At 47.2% G+C, this 17,611-nt stretch overlaps 1 protein-coding gene across 2 annotated transcripts in view; it reads right to left on the bottom strand.

Annotated features, from left to right (window-relative positions):
* The window catches only part of GNAO1 (G protein subunit alpha o1), a 148,584-nt gene that overhangs the window by 45,594 nt on the left and 85,379 nt on the right, over positions 1 to 17,611 (bottom strand). For both annotated transcript variants that reach the window (XM_030512213.1, XM_030512214.1), the window contains exon 4: positions 4,511 to 4,671. In XM_030512213.1, coding sequence (XP_030368073.1) covers positions 4,511 to 4,671 — 161 coding nt within the window. The remainder of the gene's footprint in view (positions 1 to 4,510; positions 4,672 to 17,611) is intronic.

Here is a 17,611-nt window from a genome sequence, read left to right as displayed (position 1 = left end):
TTGGATCTCTGGAGTTCATCTGGACCAACCCCCTGTTCAAAGCAGGGCCAGCTTCAAAGTTAAATTCAGTTTGTAAGTTAGTTCAGGTAGCTCAGTGTGGAGTATTTCCAAGGACAGAGATTTTACAGCCTCTCTGGGCATCATGTTCCAATGCTGCCTTGTTAGGGCTCACTCTGGAAGCCACTCGCCACATCACAACAGCATCTGGCTCTACTTTCTTAACTGTTTTCTTGATGCAAAGTGTGTTGTTGGCATGTGGGATGCAACAAGTAACAGTAGGGAAGTGATACCATCATGCAAAGACAATTCTTCTGCAAGGAAAAGAGATCTGAAAACAGTCCTACACAAGACAGGGCGAGAAGGAAAGCACTGTGGTATTTTATTCTGAGTTTGGTGCTGCTTTTCTATAAGGCACTGCCAGAACTGTTTTGGAAGATGGAGTGGCCAAAGTGTTGTCCAGTTTGGGCTTGGTATTTGGCACAGACTTGAGACGTCAGGGCTGCAGTTAGCTATGGGAAAACAGCAGATGCAATCGCATCTCTCTTTCTTCAGCAGTGAGGTTTGTATCCCTCTCCAGAGGCATCTCTCCCTCCCTTCACTCCCTAAGGAGCCAAAGGCAACAAGCTTCCTAGCCCTGACACCTCTGATATGTGTGAAGATGGATGGGTTGAATGCAGGCCTAAAAATATTTTACATTTTCACGGTAGTTTCACAGCCCTGGTATTATCAAATGATCTTTCAGTGTACTTGGAAACAGGAGAATAACTTGAGATGGAGTCTGGCTTTTTTGTGTCTGTGTACTTGCAAACTATCTCTGCCTACATATCTTACAGGGCCTGTGCCTGTTCAGATATGCACATGGAAAACCAACAGTTGTGATGATGCTGTGTCTGCTCTACTCCCCCCCTTCCTGAAGTTTGGAGGCTGCTCAAAGCAGGTCCCCAACCCTGTGTGGTTAAGCTCAAACTTGCCCTATGCACTGTGCTCCACTGAGCAGGCTAGTTAGGAGCTCAAGGCTAGGAAGCACAAGACAATTTTAAAATCTGAACAAAAGTAGGAGATTAAGGAAACCAGCTGGAAACCTCTATTTTGCTCATTTTGAAAGCAAAATGTGGGTCACAGATGTGCTTCCACAGACAGAAACTGGCTAAAGAAGAAAAAGACATTAGCAGTGCCCAGAGTCTTTGATGATCAGAGGTAGATTTAGCTCCTAGGCATGGAGACAAGAAAGAAAGAGGAGATGAAGTAGGAATAAAAACATAATCAAGAGATTAGGAATGTGGAACTCAACCCACCCATAAATTTGCCTTAGGGAATGATTTAAAAATGCAGTAATGAAAAAAGATGAAACCAACTGCTCCGTCTTACTCTGTTCCCTTCTCTTGCTGTCCTTATGGTTTTACTACTTGCAGTCCAAGACACAGGAGGCCCATTACAGAATCTCCCCTCTTCCTCAGCCATGTTTTTTCTTTGCAAAAGTGCTGTTTTCTGCTGTTCCTTTGCAGTAGCTATGAAATCCTTGCTAAGGACAGGCTGACTTTAAAGCCTAAAAGAAGCAAAGCTTTGCAGGGAAGCCCACACCAGTAGGCAGGTGTGCACGGGAGAGTAGAAAGCAATGCACTCCTGCCCATCTTTGATAGAAGGGCCAGTACTCACTTCTTGTTTAGACTAACACAAAATATTACATCTATTGTCAGTGAAATTAGTGCTATATTAGTATGAGCCGTGCTGGTAGCTCTGGCAGGCTGTGGATTAGCCTGTGACTTGGTCTCCCAGGGGCTGTAACAGGCCTGTTGTTTGATCCATTAATAAAACCTCAAGGTAAAGCACTGGAAGAGCAATGTGGGACAACAGCAGTTCTAACTCGGAGAAGCCCACGTGGTGGTTCCTTAAAAATAGCCAGGCAGTGGAGTGGGTTCTGAAAAGCAGTCAGTGCGTGGTTTCTGGGGTGAAGGGAAGTGCCTGGACCACTCCTGAAGGTCCCACCTATGCTGGCCATAACAGGACTTGGTCACTTGGTGCCTCTGGGCTTTGTAACATATACTGAGCAGCTGTGGAGTGCTATCTCTGGCTCCTGCAGCAGGCTTCCCTCCTGCCAGCAAAACACCAGACCCTATGGCTTAACACCAAGAGAAGCCTGAAGTAAGAGTGATGCTAGTCCAGTTTTTCAAACTTTGGGGAAATTCAGATTCAGTTCTTGTCTGGAATTTAGTTTTCTCAGCCCCAGCTGAAGATACATTTTGTAGTTGCTAGTGTTTTAAATCACATATCAGTGTCAATAAAGATAAGCCCTTTCCGAGGGGAGAGGTGGCGAGGGGGGGGCGGGGGAACATAGAAAAATGTCCCAAATCTTTCACTCATGCAGAAGAAAAACAACCCCAAAGCATTGAAGGATTAAATGAAAAATATGCCTCTTTTCACTGGAGTCCACTGGGTGTGAATAAATGCCAACTGAGCTCTCACTTGCATCACCATCTGGTGTGATGGCACCAGCGCCTTGAGGTGCAGCAGGACACGTTACACTGCCCTGCCCTGGGACAGCATCTCTGATCCTGGTCACGGAACCACCAGAAGCTCCTAAATGGCAGCAGGTCCCTAAATGTGAAGGAATTTGTTATCTTCAGCTTCACCATCTGATCTAGCACGGAGAAAAGAGGTGTCTAGCTACAGCACAACTCAGAGCATAGCGAAGGAGAGGCAGTACAGCCCTCCCCTGGCAAGGAGGATCCCACATCCTCCCAGATGCAGGAGATTTTATTAAAAGACACCAGAATTCCTTTTGCTGGGCTGCAACCACACACTGATATTGCTGTGAATACCGTAGCATAGGGTCTCCTCGGTTGATGTCTAGAAACTGCTTGTGGTTTCAGAGCTCTTGCTGATGAATTGCCCAGCAGCTGGTCACACTGGAAGGGCTCTGCTTATTATTTTCAACTGCTATCTCACATGGAAGGAAAATCAAAACACTTTCCTGAAGGTAATTGGCTCTAAAACAATTGAAGAACTTTCCACAAGGTTGTAATGCAATTAGGACTGGCATTTTATATAATTTATATCTCTAAAGGTATGTTTATGTCATCAAACCCTTCTTCTGTGGGAAAAAAAAAATTGCTGGCAAGAGAAGGCTGAGTTTGCTATTACAGGCAATGAAATATAGATGAAACATGAACGTCCACCTAGTAGTGATTAAAAGGCAGCATAATGTCAGGATCAGCACTGAGATGTAGTTGCTTGTGGTGAGAAATGGTTGGGTGGGATGCTGTGACACCAACCACACATCTGCAGGTTTCCCATTTGGTTTTTGGTCAATGCCAAGAGATGTGTCATCATCCTCCTTCTGCTGCAGCACCACAAGAGCAGAAACAATCCTGCACTCCCCAACTGCCCTGCCAGCTTCGACGGGAGAAGCTTGTGCAGGCTGGGGATGATCAGGCCCATCACACAGAACAAAACCATCAGCCACGCCGGTGTTTGGGTTCACGTTTTGATAGATATCCAGGAAAACCCTGCACAGTGATGCCAGACAATCGAAACACACAACAACAACTCCCAAAGTGCATGAGTCAGCTGGTGAACTTGTTGACACGGGGTAATGTGAAAGCCAAAAGCACGGATGTAGCACTCCCCTGTCACCATCTGGGGAAGCCTCGATTTCCCTGACTGCCAAAATGTCCAAGGTATAACTGAGGAAAAGATCTCTCTGTGCGTGCTTGTTCCTTATGCTCATACTTAACCATGTTAGTGACTATTGCCAAGACACAGTACAGGGCCTTGGGATGTTTTGCCTGACTACTACAGCTGCTGCAGCTGAAATTATGGGAAGAAAGGCTTTAGCCTCCTTGCCTAGGTGGAGGCAAACAGACTGGATGAATTACTATTAGAAGTGGTTTTGAACTGAAACTGGGGAGGCACTTGACATTTCTTCAGAACCAGAGCAGCCGTTTATGAGTAGATGTCCTATCCTTATGATGGGATGAACCAAAGCCATGGACTCAGACAATCACCATTAGAAAATATCTAATGGTAGAGATGCCACTGACTATATTATGAGAATAACATGATGACACTGTAAAAGCAAAGACATCTCTTACCTCTGGTGGTAATCCAGCTGCCTACCAGTACAGTGTACGACTATTAGAAAAACAAACCCAAGAGATGTACTGCTGTACACAGCAGGTGATCATACCCTTCTGTTACCTATCAAACAAATGAAGAAGCCACCAGTCATGTCCTCAAGTTGGTCTGCCTCTGCTCACTAGATCCACGTTTGTAGAAACTTACCTTGAGCTGTTTGGGAGTAGTTTGGGAAGCTGGTCTTGGGGTCATGGACCTGACCCCAGACTGGCCACAGGGGATATGAATGTCCTGCCTGATCCTTTCTGCCTTGCAGCAGCCTGTGACACAACACACATCCCAGTCTGTAAGCAGAACTGTGTTCAGATCCACTGCTATGAGGTCGTTAACTTTAGTCACAACTCTAACGCCAAAGACTATGGACAAGGATACTCACTATTGGGCCGAGTCATTAAGTTGATATTCTCGGGACCGGTTGAAGCATTCTTGGATCCCAGAGTCTGCCCAGAGTCTCATCATAGCCGACAGCAGCTCTGGAGAGAAGGGCTCTGTGTCCTCCATGCGACTTACAACATCACAGACCATCTTGGCATCAGCCTGCAGAGAAAGGAAAAGAGAGGTCACATAGATGCGTAAGGAGCCAAAGCCAGAGATTTCAGAAACAGTTCATGAAACCATCAGGAGTAAAGAGGCTGCATTTTGCAGCCTTTAAGAACCACACCGTATGATCCAGCAGAAGGGGCAAAAGGAGGATGGAATAAGAAAGCCACAAGGAAAGAGATTATTTGTGCAATCCACCTCACATCAACAAACACTTCTATTCAGCAGCCAAACCAGTTGGCAGCGTGGATGTGTGGAGCTTCTTGGGAACAGAAAGGAAGTCATCTATGTACAAGGATATTTTAAATTGTTAGCAAAGGGACATATATTGTGCAGTGCTGCCTGGTTTAACTTTGCTGAAGTAGAGGCCATTTGTATCACAAAGGCAGGCTCCAGAAACAATTTTTTCAGATGCCAGTTTATTGCTTTTCCTGATTTCTTGTTCTTTGCTCTAAGCCCCTGCCACAGGGGCTAATTCATAGTAATACTGAACTCCTCGGCTGGCTGTCTTCCTTTGTGACTCAGAGGGAGAGGAATCTCCCATGGTTAAGGAGTATGGCAGTGAGGGTTGGGCCAGCTGGCCACTTGCAGATGGAATCTTTCTGGGTAGAAAAATGTGATTTGCTGGAACAGCAACTTTTCCTGACACAACTCAGGTCTGGAAGATGTCTCAGATTTAGGATGGGAACGTCTAGACAGCCTCGAAACATTGAGTTCAGCCCTACTGTAATAGTCCCCAGTGGCTGACGCTTCCCTTGTTTGCAAAGCAGGACACCCAAATTCAAGCCCCCCTCTGCTTGCTTTGCAGTAAGTGGATGTCTCACACCCCACATCCCCCCAGGCTCTAGGAGCCCTAGGGATGTTGACTAATCTGCAGAGTTTTTTTTTCATTACTTTGGAAATTTTGGAGTAGTCTCATATTTCTACCAGATGAAACGAACCCGATTGTTACTGCTGTAATTAATGGAAAAAGAGGAGCTCTTATTTGTTCTGATTTGTTCAGCCTAGAGAAGAGAAGGCTCAGGGGAGACCTTAGAGCAGCCTTACAATACCTAAAGGGGGCTTACTAGAAGTCTGCAGAGGGACTTTTTACAAGGGACTGTAGAGACAGCACAAGGAGAAATGGTTTAAAACCGTCAGAGAGGAGATTGAGATGAAACCTTAGGCAGAAGTTCTTCCCTGCGAGGATGGTGAGGCCCTGGCACAGGTTGCCCAGAGAAGCTGTGGCTGCCCCATCCCTGGTAGTGTTCTAGGCCAGGTTGGACACAGGGGCTTGGAGCAGCCTGGTCTAGTGGAAGGTGTCCCTGCTGATGGCAGGCGGTTGGAACTGGATGAGCTTTAAGATCCCTTGCAACCCAAACCATTCTACGATTCCTTACGTGTGCTTACAGCAAAGCAGTGAAGCCAACCTCCTTGTTTTACTACCTTTTCTCTTGCCTGAGATTGAACCCATTGTTGGACAAATACAGGTGTGAGTCTTCTCACAAAGGGGAGAGTGGGCAGTGCCCATGCTTTGTTGCCGCTGTCCCATGGACAAATAACCCCTCTTCATGACAGCAAAAGACACCCACAGCTGAGTGTGCAGCTCCCGGGGAGCCTGTGCATTGCCTGCTAGGCACCAGCTCCTACATCCCTCCTGGCTGCAACAGGCTCTGTCCTGTTCCTCTGCCCTACCAGATGCTGCTGCTTCTCCTGGCTATTGCTCAGAGTTAGCAGCTATGATGGGAACAACCCACCTGCTGAACACGTTGCTCTCCCTGGGTACTGCCTGAGCACTGGGGACAAGGTGTTACAGGTTTTGGGGCAAAGCAAGCAGATTATTTCTTAGGTCATGGGTGCAATTAGAAGTAGAGGAGCACCAGTGTTGGAGAGCACCATATTAATCTAATTGCATGGGTAGGAACAATAAGGTGTATGGCATGGCCTGCATGGACAGGAGCGAAACTCCTCTGCAACCTTTCTTTATTGAATATTGGAATTGTTGAAAAGTTACAGGGCACCAAATTGCTAGCACTGGAGACTGAAGCTGGTGGAGATTTCAATGCTCAGAAAAACAGCCTCAAGTCGCCTAAATATCTTTATGGGCTGAAGAAGTCTGTACTGTATGGAGACACCATCCTATTCAACTTAATGGGGTGGAGTCTCTATGCTTTGAAGACTTTATGTTTACAAAGTCTTTCTTGCAGAACACTTAACTTTTGATGCCCAAGATTCCTCTCAGCCCTCTGTACAGACTCTGCTTGTTCTGGAGAAATAGTGTTGATGACTCACACCTCAAAGTCAAGACAAAAGAAGAACCTTGAGGAGTTCAGTTAATTTCAAAAGCTTGTTTTCTGCCCCGGAGTGCTACGTGAGCTCAGTGAATATTCATAAATCATCAGTACAGTTTTCCTGCTCTGCTGGAGCTGGTACTCTGCTCTTTACACAGACTCTACATAACAGACGACCTGATGGCCAGTCTGCTCGGGACTGTGCTCTGGCATGGCCCCATTACTTGTGCATGGGTGGTGCACGAAAAGCATCCATGCCTTCAGTTAGGTAGGGAGGAGGTCTTTCTTATGTTATCTTGACTGCTGGGGAGGATTATATGTGTAAGTCACGGATCTGTCCACCTGTCTGTGACGGCAAAGCACATTTGAAGCTCTCCAGCACTTATGGGCAGGGCGTGGGCTTTTTCTGAGCTTTGCAGATTTAACTGGAGGTTGCTTTCTGTGAAGCATCAGAGGGAACGGCACGGCCATCTCATTTCTGTGCTGGGAAAGAGCTGCCTCACCTTTTCCACTACTGAGACTTGTGGCAGTCCAGTGATTTAAAATCCAAAGCAAGAGGGTTTGAGCAGAAGGCATGGATGAATAGCAGTGACAGGGCAGAATAGGAGAGACCAGGGACAGGCACCTCTGGCGCGGTTACAAAGTCAGCTTGGGCCAGAAGTGGGGCTGAGCTTGAAGGGCAGGGGGTTATTTTGGTACATGCTCCTCTGCAGTCACTGGAGATCCCTTCTGGGGATGGGAGAGTTGGCCTCCTGCACTGCAGGCAGCTGTCTGCAGGGCAGGCTGGAGCAAGGGAATGGCTTACAGGGAAGTTTATTGCTCCTGCTGAATGGCAATAGAAATATTCCAGAGTGAATATTTCTAGAAATATTTTGCAGAGTGAACCATTGAACTCTCAGTTTTACAGACCCAGGAAAACCAGGAGAGGTGAGTATTTTTGAATGCACCCCCCCCCCCCGCCAAGGATGAAGCCCCTCTGTCAAGGAGCATGGGGCCATCCAGGAGTTCAGGCATTTGTTAGATGATTTAACAAGCAATTAAGGATCCAAGAAGAGAAGATCCCCCTTTCTTTTCTCACTCTCCAGGCTGCATCTCAAGCTGGGAATGACATTAAAATCTCCAGCCCCCCCTGGGCTCAGCAGGTAGATTTTTAAATACTGCCTGATTGACTTTTCCCTTCCCACCTCCCCTGAGTCTGGTGCTCCTGCTTTTCTCGAGGTGAGAGGACCTGAGCCTCCTGCCACGCTCTGCCTCTGTACTCAAGCCAGCAATTAAATAAAGCAAAACAAATCAGACCATGCAGCCCCCCAACCCCGCCTTGCAGCTCCCATCCGGCAGGGCTATCATTAATGAATATCACAGTGGTATTTCAGCTACCTCGGGAGATAAAAATAGGCAGTGCTCTGCCCCCGGGATTGCTGGAAGGAGCTATGGAATGGTGCAAGGCTGCTTCCTCCATTGCTGCCTCTGCCTTTTCCCAGCCGCTCTGTCTCCCGTGCCCTCGGCACAAGCTGGCTGGGAGGAGGACAAGGGGGTCTTGTGGACAAGGGGATATCTTGTCTCCTTCAGGCTGGTTCTTACCTGGTAGGCACATCCGAGCCCATCCCCACAGCAATCCCATGCGTCCCGCTGCCACTTCCCAATGGCTTGCATTTTCCATAGCAGGACAAACCCTAACCCCGAGCTGATTCATAGAATCACAGACTGGTTTGTGTTGGAAGGGATCTTAAAGCTCATCCAGTTCCCACCCCCTGCCACAGGCAGGGACACCTTCCACTAGACCAGGTTGCTCCAAGCCCTTGTGTCCAACCTGGCCTTGAACACTGCCAGGGATGGGGCAGCCACAGCTTCTCTGGGCAGCCTGTGCCAGGGCCTCAGCACCCTCACAGGGAAGAACTTCTTCCTTACATGTAACCTGAACTTCCTCTGTTTCAGTTTAAACCCATTCCCCCTTCTCCTATCACTACAGTCTCTGATGAAGAGCCCCTCTCCGGCATCCTTGCAGGCCCCCTTCAGATACTGGAAGGCTGCTCTGAGGTCTCCACGCAGCTTCTCTTCTCCAGGCTGAACAGCCCCAACTTTCTCAGCCTGTCTTCATATGGGAGGTGTTCCAGTCCCCTGATCATCCTCATGGCCCTCCTTTGGACTTGCTCCAGCAGCTCCATGTCCTTTTTATGTTGAGGACACCAGAACTGTACACAGTACTCCAAGTGTGGTCTCATGAGAGCAGAGTAGAGGGGCAGAATCACCTCCCTCAACTTGCTGGTCATGCTGCTGGGGATGCAGCCCAGAATTGATTGCCTTTGGGTTGCTTGCTAGCAGAAGTGGGATTTATTTAGCTCAGTGTCATTTCTGAATGCTGAATGTGTCCACCTACAGTGGGAGAATTGGAGCTGGCTGTGCTGGGTTGGGCTTGGCTTGGGGAAAGAGCTGAGCTTGGAAACCCTGGGATGGTAAATTATACATCCAGGTTTTAGCCATCAAGCTAAACTCCAAATAACCCTGTGTTAAAGAACAACCTCCATGCCAGACAGGGAGTGGGGAGGGCTCTGTAGGGCCAGGGCAGGGTGGGGGGTTGTAAGACAATGAAATCCAAAGGTAGATGTGAACTTGTAAACTTAGTGGGAAGTCAACGTGGCTCCTTTCCAACCTGGGGCTCTGCATCTACCTTTGCACCAGACACATGGTATAAATCCAGTTCATAAGGGGATCTGTTTCCTCACTAACCTGGACATAACCGCAGTTATTTAATTGTCTCCCATATGTCACTGTCACCAAGCACACAGGCTGTGCTCAGCAAGCAAACTTGTGACTTCGCTTGCAGCAGCCACACCGCCCAATTAGTTACCTTGCTAGAAGGGAGAGGGGCTCTTCCCAGCAGCCTGACATTACCAGCAGTCACGTTTGTCTCTGCAAGCAAGTTCTTTGTCCTCATGCTAATATCAACCACCCCTAATTATTTGCCTCTCACCACTAGCCATGATCTGTGCCCACAAAGATACCCACAGAGCTGCTCCTGCCCTGGCTGCCACAGAGTTGCAGTGGAGTGGGACTCAGGTACGCACCTCTCTGACATCCCAGGGTAAATCCTGCTCTGATCCTTTGAAGTTGCCTAAGGAATAGTTTTCCAGAAGGGGAGAATTTAAGAGAAAAGCAAAGCCTTATTTGAAGCTATGTGCTACAAATCTGCTAAGCCCTATAGAGCTGCACTGACTCACACCCACAGAAGCATTGACCTGTGTCATATTGTACTGTCCTTTCGTTTTGGTGAACTAAATCCCAGTAAATATCATTTTTTTCTCTTATTTACTCTGATTAATCATACTTGTCACTCAGCCTATCTCAAAGGTTAACACTGGGACAATTTCCTTTGGTGGCTGGTTGTACTTGAAAGCTGCATCTCAGAACATTTCAGAAAACCCATGCATGGGGGGAGAGATGAGCACTGTATTTTGCTGGTGGTGCAGGACAAATAAGAGGCATGGTCCTAGTTATCAGCAAGCAATCTCATGAAAAAAGTAGTGGCCATTGCCAGTCAGGAACCTGAGGGAAATCAAACTGATGGCTTGAAAGCATCCAGCATCTACAAAGGATGTCCCTGGAGGGGGGCAGGCCCAGATCCTGACCTCAGGGCACAGCAGTATGGCCTCTGCTACTTCAGTGAGAAACGAGGTCCCGTAACTTGGGAGAAGAATGTGGCTCATTAACCAAAAACTCCTCCTCCTTACAGAGCACCTCAGAAATGTGGGCTCTGCTTCTCAGCTGAAGTGTCGCTGCACCACAGCTAAAGTCAGTTATTTTCACAGCATTTGCAGCCTGAATGAATTCTAGAAACAAAGCAGGGCTGGTGAACATGCCTCTTCCAGAGACATCCATGGCCCAGCTCCAAGCCCATAGGAGTTTTGTAGATGCTGAATAAATAGCTGCACGTATGGCTCTCCTCCTCACTCTCACTCTTTCTCACACATCTGTGTTTCAGAGCTGACCTCTCAATCTGTGGACATCTGTCTGGCATGAAGCAGCTGCTGTGAATTGCAGGAGGGACAACCTTCTCCCTTCCTCCTCCATTCTTCCATCTACCTTCAGAACATTTAATCAAGGCCTCCCACCTCTGCTTGGCATTTGGTTTGTTGAGAGACCCTGGGAGGTGCTGAGTAAAAAACTATCCAGTGGTTAATTCAAATCTATCCCTTTAGAGAATACCTTGAGTTGGGCACCCAAACTACATTCCCTCTGCACTCTCGTTAGTCAGAAGTGGAACTGGAAAGCTCCCAACACAGATCCCAGTGGTCTGGGAAAGACGGGTTTATGCTGACTCGAAGCTCAGCATAGCACTCTAGCAATTTGCATCTCACAGCAAAGCTAAGCCTAACTAATTCAGTTACAGATGGCTGGTTTTCCCCAGCATCACACTAGCAATCTTCTGTCCAGCTCACAGAAACGTACTTGGGTACCATGCCAAAAGGCTGCTGTCTGTCTGTCTGTCAGCAGACAGTCTATTTTGAATGATAAACATAACCCAACAGCCATGGTGATGTGCAGAGGTTGTGCTGTCTGGCTAGCGATTAGTAAAGCCCTGGTTTTCAATGGCCTTCTGGAGCCAAGATGGCACCACCACCGCTGACTGCCTTGGCCAAACAACTTCTGGTTGTGTGTCTGGTACTCAGCCTAGGAGCTCTATCCTGAAACCTTGTTACAGCTGTTTTTTTCTGTCTGCTGATTTCCATTTGGGGAGACATAGAGCAGGACTGATATTAAAGATTATTATGGCTTTAAAAGCAAGCCAATGACTATGTGTTTGGTACTACTTTTATTACCACTCATTCTGTATGTCACTGCAGTTGATCAAATAAAATTTGCTGGCTCTTATATGGGTATACACTATTTTCCCTCCTGCAACACATGTACAATAATATTCTCTGTTTGCTTGGACTACTGACTATCTGGCATTCCAGGGACTCGATAATACATAGACTAGACTAAGCTCCTGGGCTGCCAGATGGCTACCACCATTGTAAGAGTTCCTACAGCCCTATGTCCTGTAGGAAATAGCGCTGCATTCAGCAGAGAGGTGGCAAACCCCACTCTCCATCAGCACAGAATCTGCAAGAGGGATGCCACTGAAGGACACGTCATTTCCCAAATTTGCTTTGTTCTAGGAAATTGCAGGGTCCTCCCCTGTTCCTGAGGAGCTCAGAGACAAACACAGTGGATAGCTGACCTGATTTTTCCAAGCAAGGATGGGAAAGCCAGAAAGCATGTGTTAAATGGCCTCAAAATTGGTCCTGACCCCCTAACTGCAATGGGAGGTGAGAAAACGGCACTGTTTGTCCCAGTCAGTTTTGATTTAAGAAGATGGCATCCCTGAGAGACCAAGAGCAAACTCCACCACCGTCTCTCCGAAGGCAGGATGCTTTGATGGATCCTCTGTCCTACAAGCACCAAGGAAGAGGTGGTTGTAACTGGGTATGAGATCTGCAAGCCCAAATATCATCCCTTCCTGGCAACTTTCAGGCTGTGCAGGCACAGAGAGTGCTGCCCACCAGGGAGGGGATGAGGGAGAGAGTCACAGATGGGGGACGTTAGCCGCATGGTTTCATGCTCTGCAGGGAAGTGCTCTGCCGCAGTGCTGAGGAGGAGCTGGGAACACAAAAAGATGAAAGAACAAAATCCTTGCAGCTTCCTGCCCTTCTCTTCTCTGTATGATCCTCTCCACTGCATAAAAGTCCATAAAATGTAGTGGCACTGGAGTGTTTGCATGGCAGCAAATGACAGGGAATTGCCCAATATTGCACAGTGGGAACGCAGGTAGAGAAGCTGCATCAGTGCTGGGCCTCTAAAACAAACGGCTTTTATTCATCACAAAGCGATGGCTGAGGATGAGCTGAGTGGGAATGATGGCAATTCTCTGTGAACCTGCTCTGAGTTTGGGAATTCCTGACAGCTCTAGACTGCACATCTTCCACTCATCAAATGTCTTTAAGATATTCCACATCGACATCCCTCTGAGCCAGTGTGTAAAGGTGGCAGGCAGATGGGACACGGTTTCGTGCCAAGCTTTCCCATCACAAAGGGGAAAACAGGCTTTGTCTTTGGAACAGAAAGGGAAACCAGCCCCTGTGGTGGGAGTATTCCCAGGACAAAGTTGGATTATTTTACATCTCTGGCTAAATGCCACTAGTGTATGATGATTTCACATTGGGAAGCTGTGCAGTGCTGGAACCCAGTAATTAGTTTAATACTCAGAGCGTGATGCAGAACGGTGGGTGCTAATCTCCACTCTAGAACTAATTTAGCAGATTTATGATTCCTACGACGAAGGACTAAGTCTCTGGGTTACAGTCATTTGTCCCTGAGGGAAGCGACAATGTTTCAATCAGAAAGAGCCCTGTTTCATTTTATGCTTCTATTTTATTGGTGATCTGTGTTGAAGATAAATACTTAAAGCACAAGGTAAAGAAGGAAAATCTCCCCAGCTCAGCCTAATCCTGCTACATTTCGGTTCTCTGTTGCATCTTCCTTTCTTTGTAGCCCATGACTGGGATATCTGGGTAGGGATTTCTTACTGCTCTCCACTGAAACAGCTACAGCAGTTGGTGGGTTTGGTGTTTGTACCCAAGCCTTCTGCCTGACTGGGTGTCTCCAAATTACTTCTTGCATTGCTGGTGTGAGAGCAGGTATCACCACAGCCAAATAATCCTGGATTTTCCCCTTGGTGGCAGAACAGAAAAATCAGGTGGGCGAAAAATCAGCTTAGATCCAACCTGTTCCCCTGTATTCTTCTGCGGACCCCAAATCTTCCACAAAATTTCGTTTTACATCCAGCCAAAGCACTGGCCTTGAGCCCTGACAAATTATTTTTGTTTCTTTCAAGTTATCTGGGGGCTCAGAATTATTATTTTACATGTAGGTCAATTTTCAAACAAAAATTTGGTTTCCAAATGAAAATTTAGAAAAAATGAACAAAACAAAAACACTTTGGCCTTTCAGGAATGCAAAATCATTTAGAAAAATTCTCCAAATTTTCCCATAATTTCCTCCTGGTCATGACTACCTGCACATTTGACTGGATTTTACAAATGGTTTTGGTTTCTTTTAGGCTCTGTTTTTTAGCAAATTCATCAAATATTTCTGCCTAGGTCTAGTAATAAGTACAAGAACTTTATTATCAGGAGCCCTTCAGCCTGGAGAAGAGAAGGCTGTGAGGAGACCTTATAGCAGCTTTCAGTGCCTAAAGGGGTCAATAACAAATCTGGAGAGGGGCTTTTGACAAGGGCCTGTAGGGACAGGACAAGGAGGAATGGCTTTAACCTGACAGAGGGGAGATTTAGGTTAGATATAAGGAAGAAGTTCTTCCCTGTGAGGGTGGTGAGGCCCTGGCACAGGGTGCCCAGAGGAGCTGTGGCTGCCCCATCCCTGGCAGTGTTCAAGGCCAGGCTGGATGGGGCTTGGAGCAACCTGGTCTAGTGGAAGGTGTCTGTGCCCGTGGCAGGGGGTTGGACCTGGATGAGCTTTGAGGTCCCTTCCAATCCAAACCAGTCTGTGATTTTATGATCAACTGCTTATTTTCTGTTTTAATTTGGATTCTCGCCACCTCAAGTGTTCTGGTTTTCAGTCTTGCACTCTTTCACCCTATGTGTTACAAGACTGACCACTGCTGAGTGCAGACAAAGAGGTTTTCCTTAGGTTTGATTTGGACTTTGTGGGAGCAAAACAAGGTACGTAATTCTGACACCTACATGGCCAGGATACAGGTCCTTAGGGCAAGAGGCCATGCTGGCACTGTGGTTTAAGAGCTGTCCCAGCAATTGGCTATATATTAACTGATGTGGCATCGTGCCAGGCAGCAAGGGCACTTTGGTAACCGAGTTTCTTCTGCAAACTTAAGCAAGTTTCCTTTATTTGTTTAAAGAAGAAGTGCTCTGGGAAGAAGGTCCTCAGAAAAGATGCAAGTACTTTATTTTATCCAGCTTTCTCTATTGCACACCACTATTTTCTGGGGAACCTCTATGAAAAGAGACGACGAAAGTGTGCAAATGGAAGTGTGCAAAACTGTGGTCATTTCAGGATTGTCACGGGCAGCAGTTCCCAATGCAGACACCCAAGAAAGCTGCCCGAGTAACCCATATGCTTACTGCCTTTGCCTGCACTGTTTGAGAACTTCTTGGGTTTTGGTGTCTGGCTGCACACAACCAGCTCTCAAGAGGCATCATATTAACACCATGAAGGGGATGAGCTGAAACGAGACATGATTCATTGAGTGGCTGGTTAGCAAAATCTTGCCCATGACTTCTTACTACTACAACCCTGGTTTAGCTTCCCTCCCTCTTAATTTCCAGCTGCCTGTGAGTCCTCCTCTGCAGTGAGGACCAGGATTATGATGATGTGGGGGTGGAAGAGCATTTGGCTGTGGTCCTGCTGCAAGTAGAAGCTGCATCTGATGGGGCTGAGGTTGAGAAGTGTCTGGTCGAGGTGTCTGTGGCTGCCTACAAGGAGCTCCAGAGTTTAGAGTAGATGAAAGGCAAGTTTATAGCTAGATCTCTCCTGTGCTGCTGTATCTCCAGCAAAACTGAGATGTGGGTGCTTGTAACAGGCTCGGAGGAGCTCTTCCTTTGATCAGTGGGGATCAGAGAGACTAACCGCCATCAAATTCTTCCTTAATGGAGCTGAGGCACTTCACACAGTAACAGATTTGCTTATGCATTAATTCAGGTTCCTGCGAGGAAAAGTTGCCCTATATTTTCCTTACAAGAGTGTCAAGAAAGTTCCCCAACCCTTTGGTAGGGAGAGGTTGGGAGGAGGAAGAAGATGTAAAGTGAGAGAAGAGGAAGGAGAAGGACTGGAATCTTGTGGGTTCGGTGTGGGCACTGCCATTCCAGAGGAAGCTGTTATTGGGGCTATTAACAGAAACTTTCTTTTATTAACTGCTCTTTTCAGAGAGAATGGATAAATGGGACCTCAGGTGCAGCCTTAGATGACATGATAGTCTATAAAATAAGTGGCTTGCAGAAAAATATCTTTATAATGGCTTAACAAGTATAGGCAGAAATAGGCTTAGGGCCTGGAAGAAATCTTTGATGCTGTTGTGTGTATGTACTATTTATTTTTCTGGCACAAATATAGCATCAAAGAATGTCAAAACCAAAAAGCCCATAACCTGCTGTAGCTGGATTAGTCCTGTATCTCTGTAACCATGACATCACATAGCATTGACAAGGAAAACCAGAAACAATGGGAAAAAAGCATCCAGCATTTACGACACTTTTGAGGATGAGGCAGACTTCCTAGCTCCCGTGAGAATGCACCAGAAGGGAGAAGAAAATCTGTGAGCATCTTGCTAGCCTGGGCATCTGTGAGGCTCAGCTATGATGGAAAATGCCATGAAACAGTGAAATTGCTCACTTGGTGTAATCCTACATGATACATATGGGCAATATAGAATGGGTCCACCCTGAAAACATTTTGCTGCCATTGCAGAGCTCCTGGAGCCCCACAGACCTGTGGGGATGGCATCAGCACTGAAACATCTCAAGCACCATGGTCAAACCTCTCCATGGCTGCGAGCTGGTGGTGTTCACCTCTGTGGGTGATGCTGACAGTCCTCACCCGCTGTCTCCCAGGCCCATCCTACTGCAGTGCTCTCCTTCCTTCCCCTCCCTGCTCCCCCTCTCTTTGTGCCTCCCTGGCTTTGCAAGTCATGCAGCGCTGCAGCTGGAAGGCCTTCCTCATGGTTGTGCAGAGCAGAAGACTGTGTTGACACGAGACATAATACTTACACTTAATACTGTTCTGATTATTTTTTTGGAAAATAATATATATTCATTTCTTTCTGGAATGCTTTTGCTGGCTTGTAAATAATTCAAGTACCAGCAGGGGATTAGGGAGCTTCTTTTAATCAGCTTTTGTTTTGTTTCTTTTTTTACATCTTTGCAGAAGAAGGAGTAAAAACCTACTCCAAAATGTTCTCCACAGAGTGATTGGGATTTGGCAGTGCCATGTTGGCAGTGATGCCTCTGGATAAGGGGAAATGGGAACAGTGCAGCCTCTCACTGTCCCCCAAAGTGCCCTTGTAGAAGGTGTCTGATCTCTCCTGCAGACAGATTTGGGGTAGGAGCCGCTATGCACCAGCAGCCTGGCCGGGAGCAAAGCTCAAGCTGGGCTCTGTTTCTGCTGCCACTGACTCACCCTGCAGCACAGAGAACTGTCCAGGTCACTAAAACTTGAAGCAGAAACTTTTACAGTTGTCTAACGGGTTTGGAAATCAGGTTTTCTTTAAATAAGCAGACCAGGCCTATAGCCACCATGTACACCTCAACAGCGGTGTGGTGGTCCTTCCGTGGCACTGTTGGTTGGTTGGAAAGTCAGAAACTCCAACAACCCCACATGCTTGCCATTCTTAGTTCCTCTTTTTTTTCCCTTCTCTCTTCCTTTTGCTTTCTCTCCCTGTGCTCCTGCAGCTCTGCCTGCAGCCAGCCCCATTCCTGCGTGCGCAGCACTCTCTGGAGATGCCGTTTCTCTCACAGGCATTCAGCCCATGGCGTATTGCAAAACCCACATCCCCGGTGGAGCGAACAACGCCAGTAAGACCCTCACCTTGCCTCCACCTCCCAGGGCTACTTTCTGCCTTGGCCATGGGCTTGCTGCATCTTTGTGTGGTTAATAAAAAT

This window comes from Strigops habroptila, chromosome Z (genome assembly GCF_004027225.2).
Source record: "Strigops habroptila isolate Jane chromosome Z, bStrHab1.2.pri, whole genome shotgun sequence".
Classification (NCBI taxonomy): domain Eukaryota; kingdom Metazoa; phylum Chordata; class Aves; order Psittaciformes; family Psittacidae; genus Strigops; species Strigops habroptila.
Note: the sequence above shows the minus strand (reverse complement) of the source record. Positions and strands in the feature narration are given on the sequence as shown.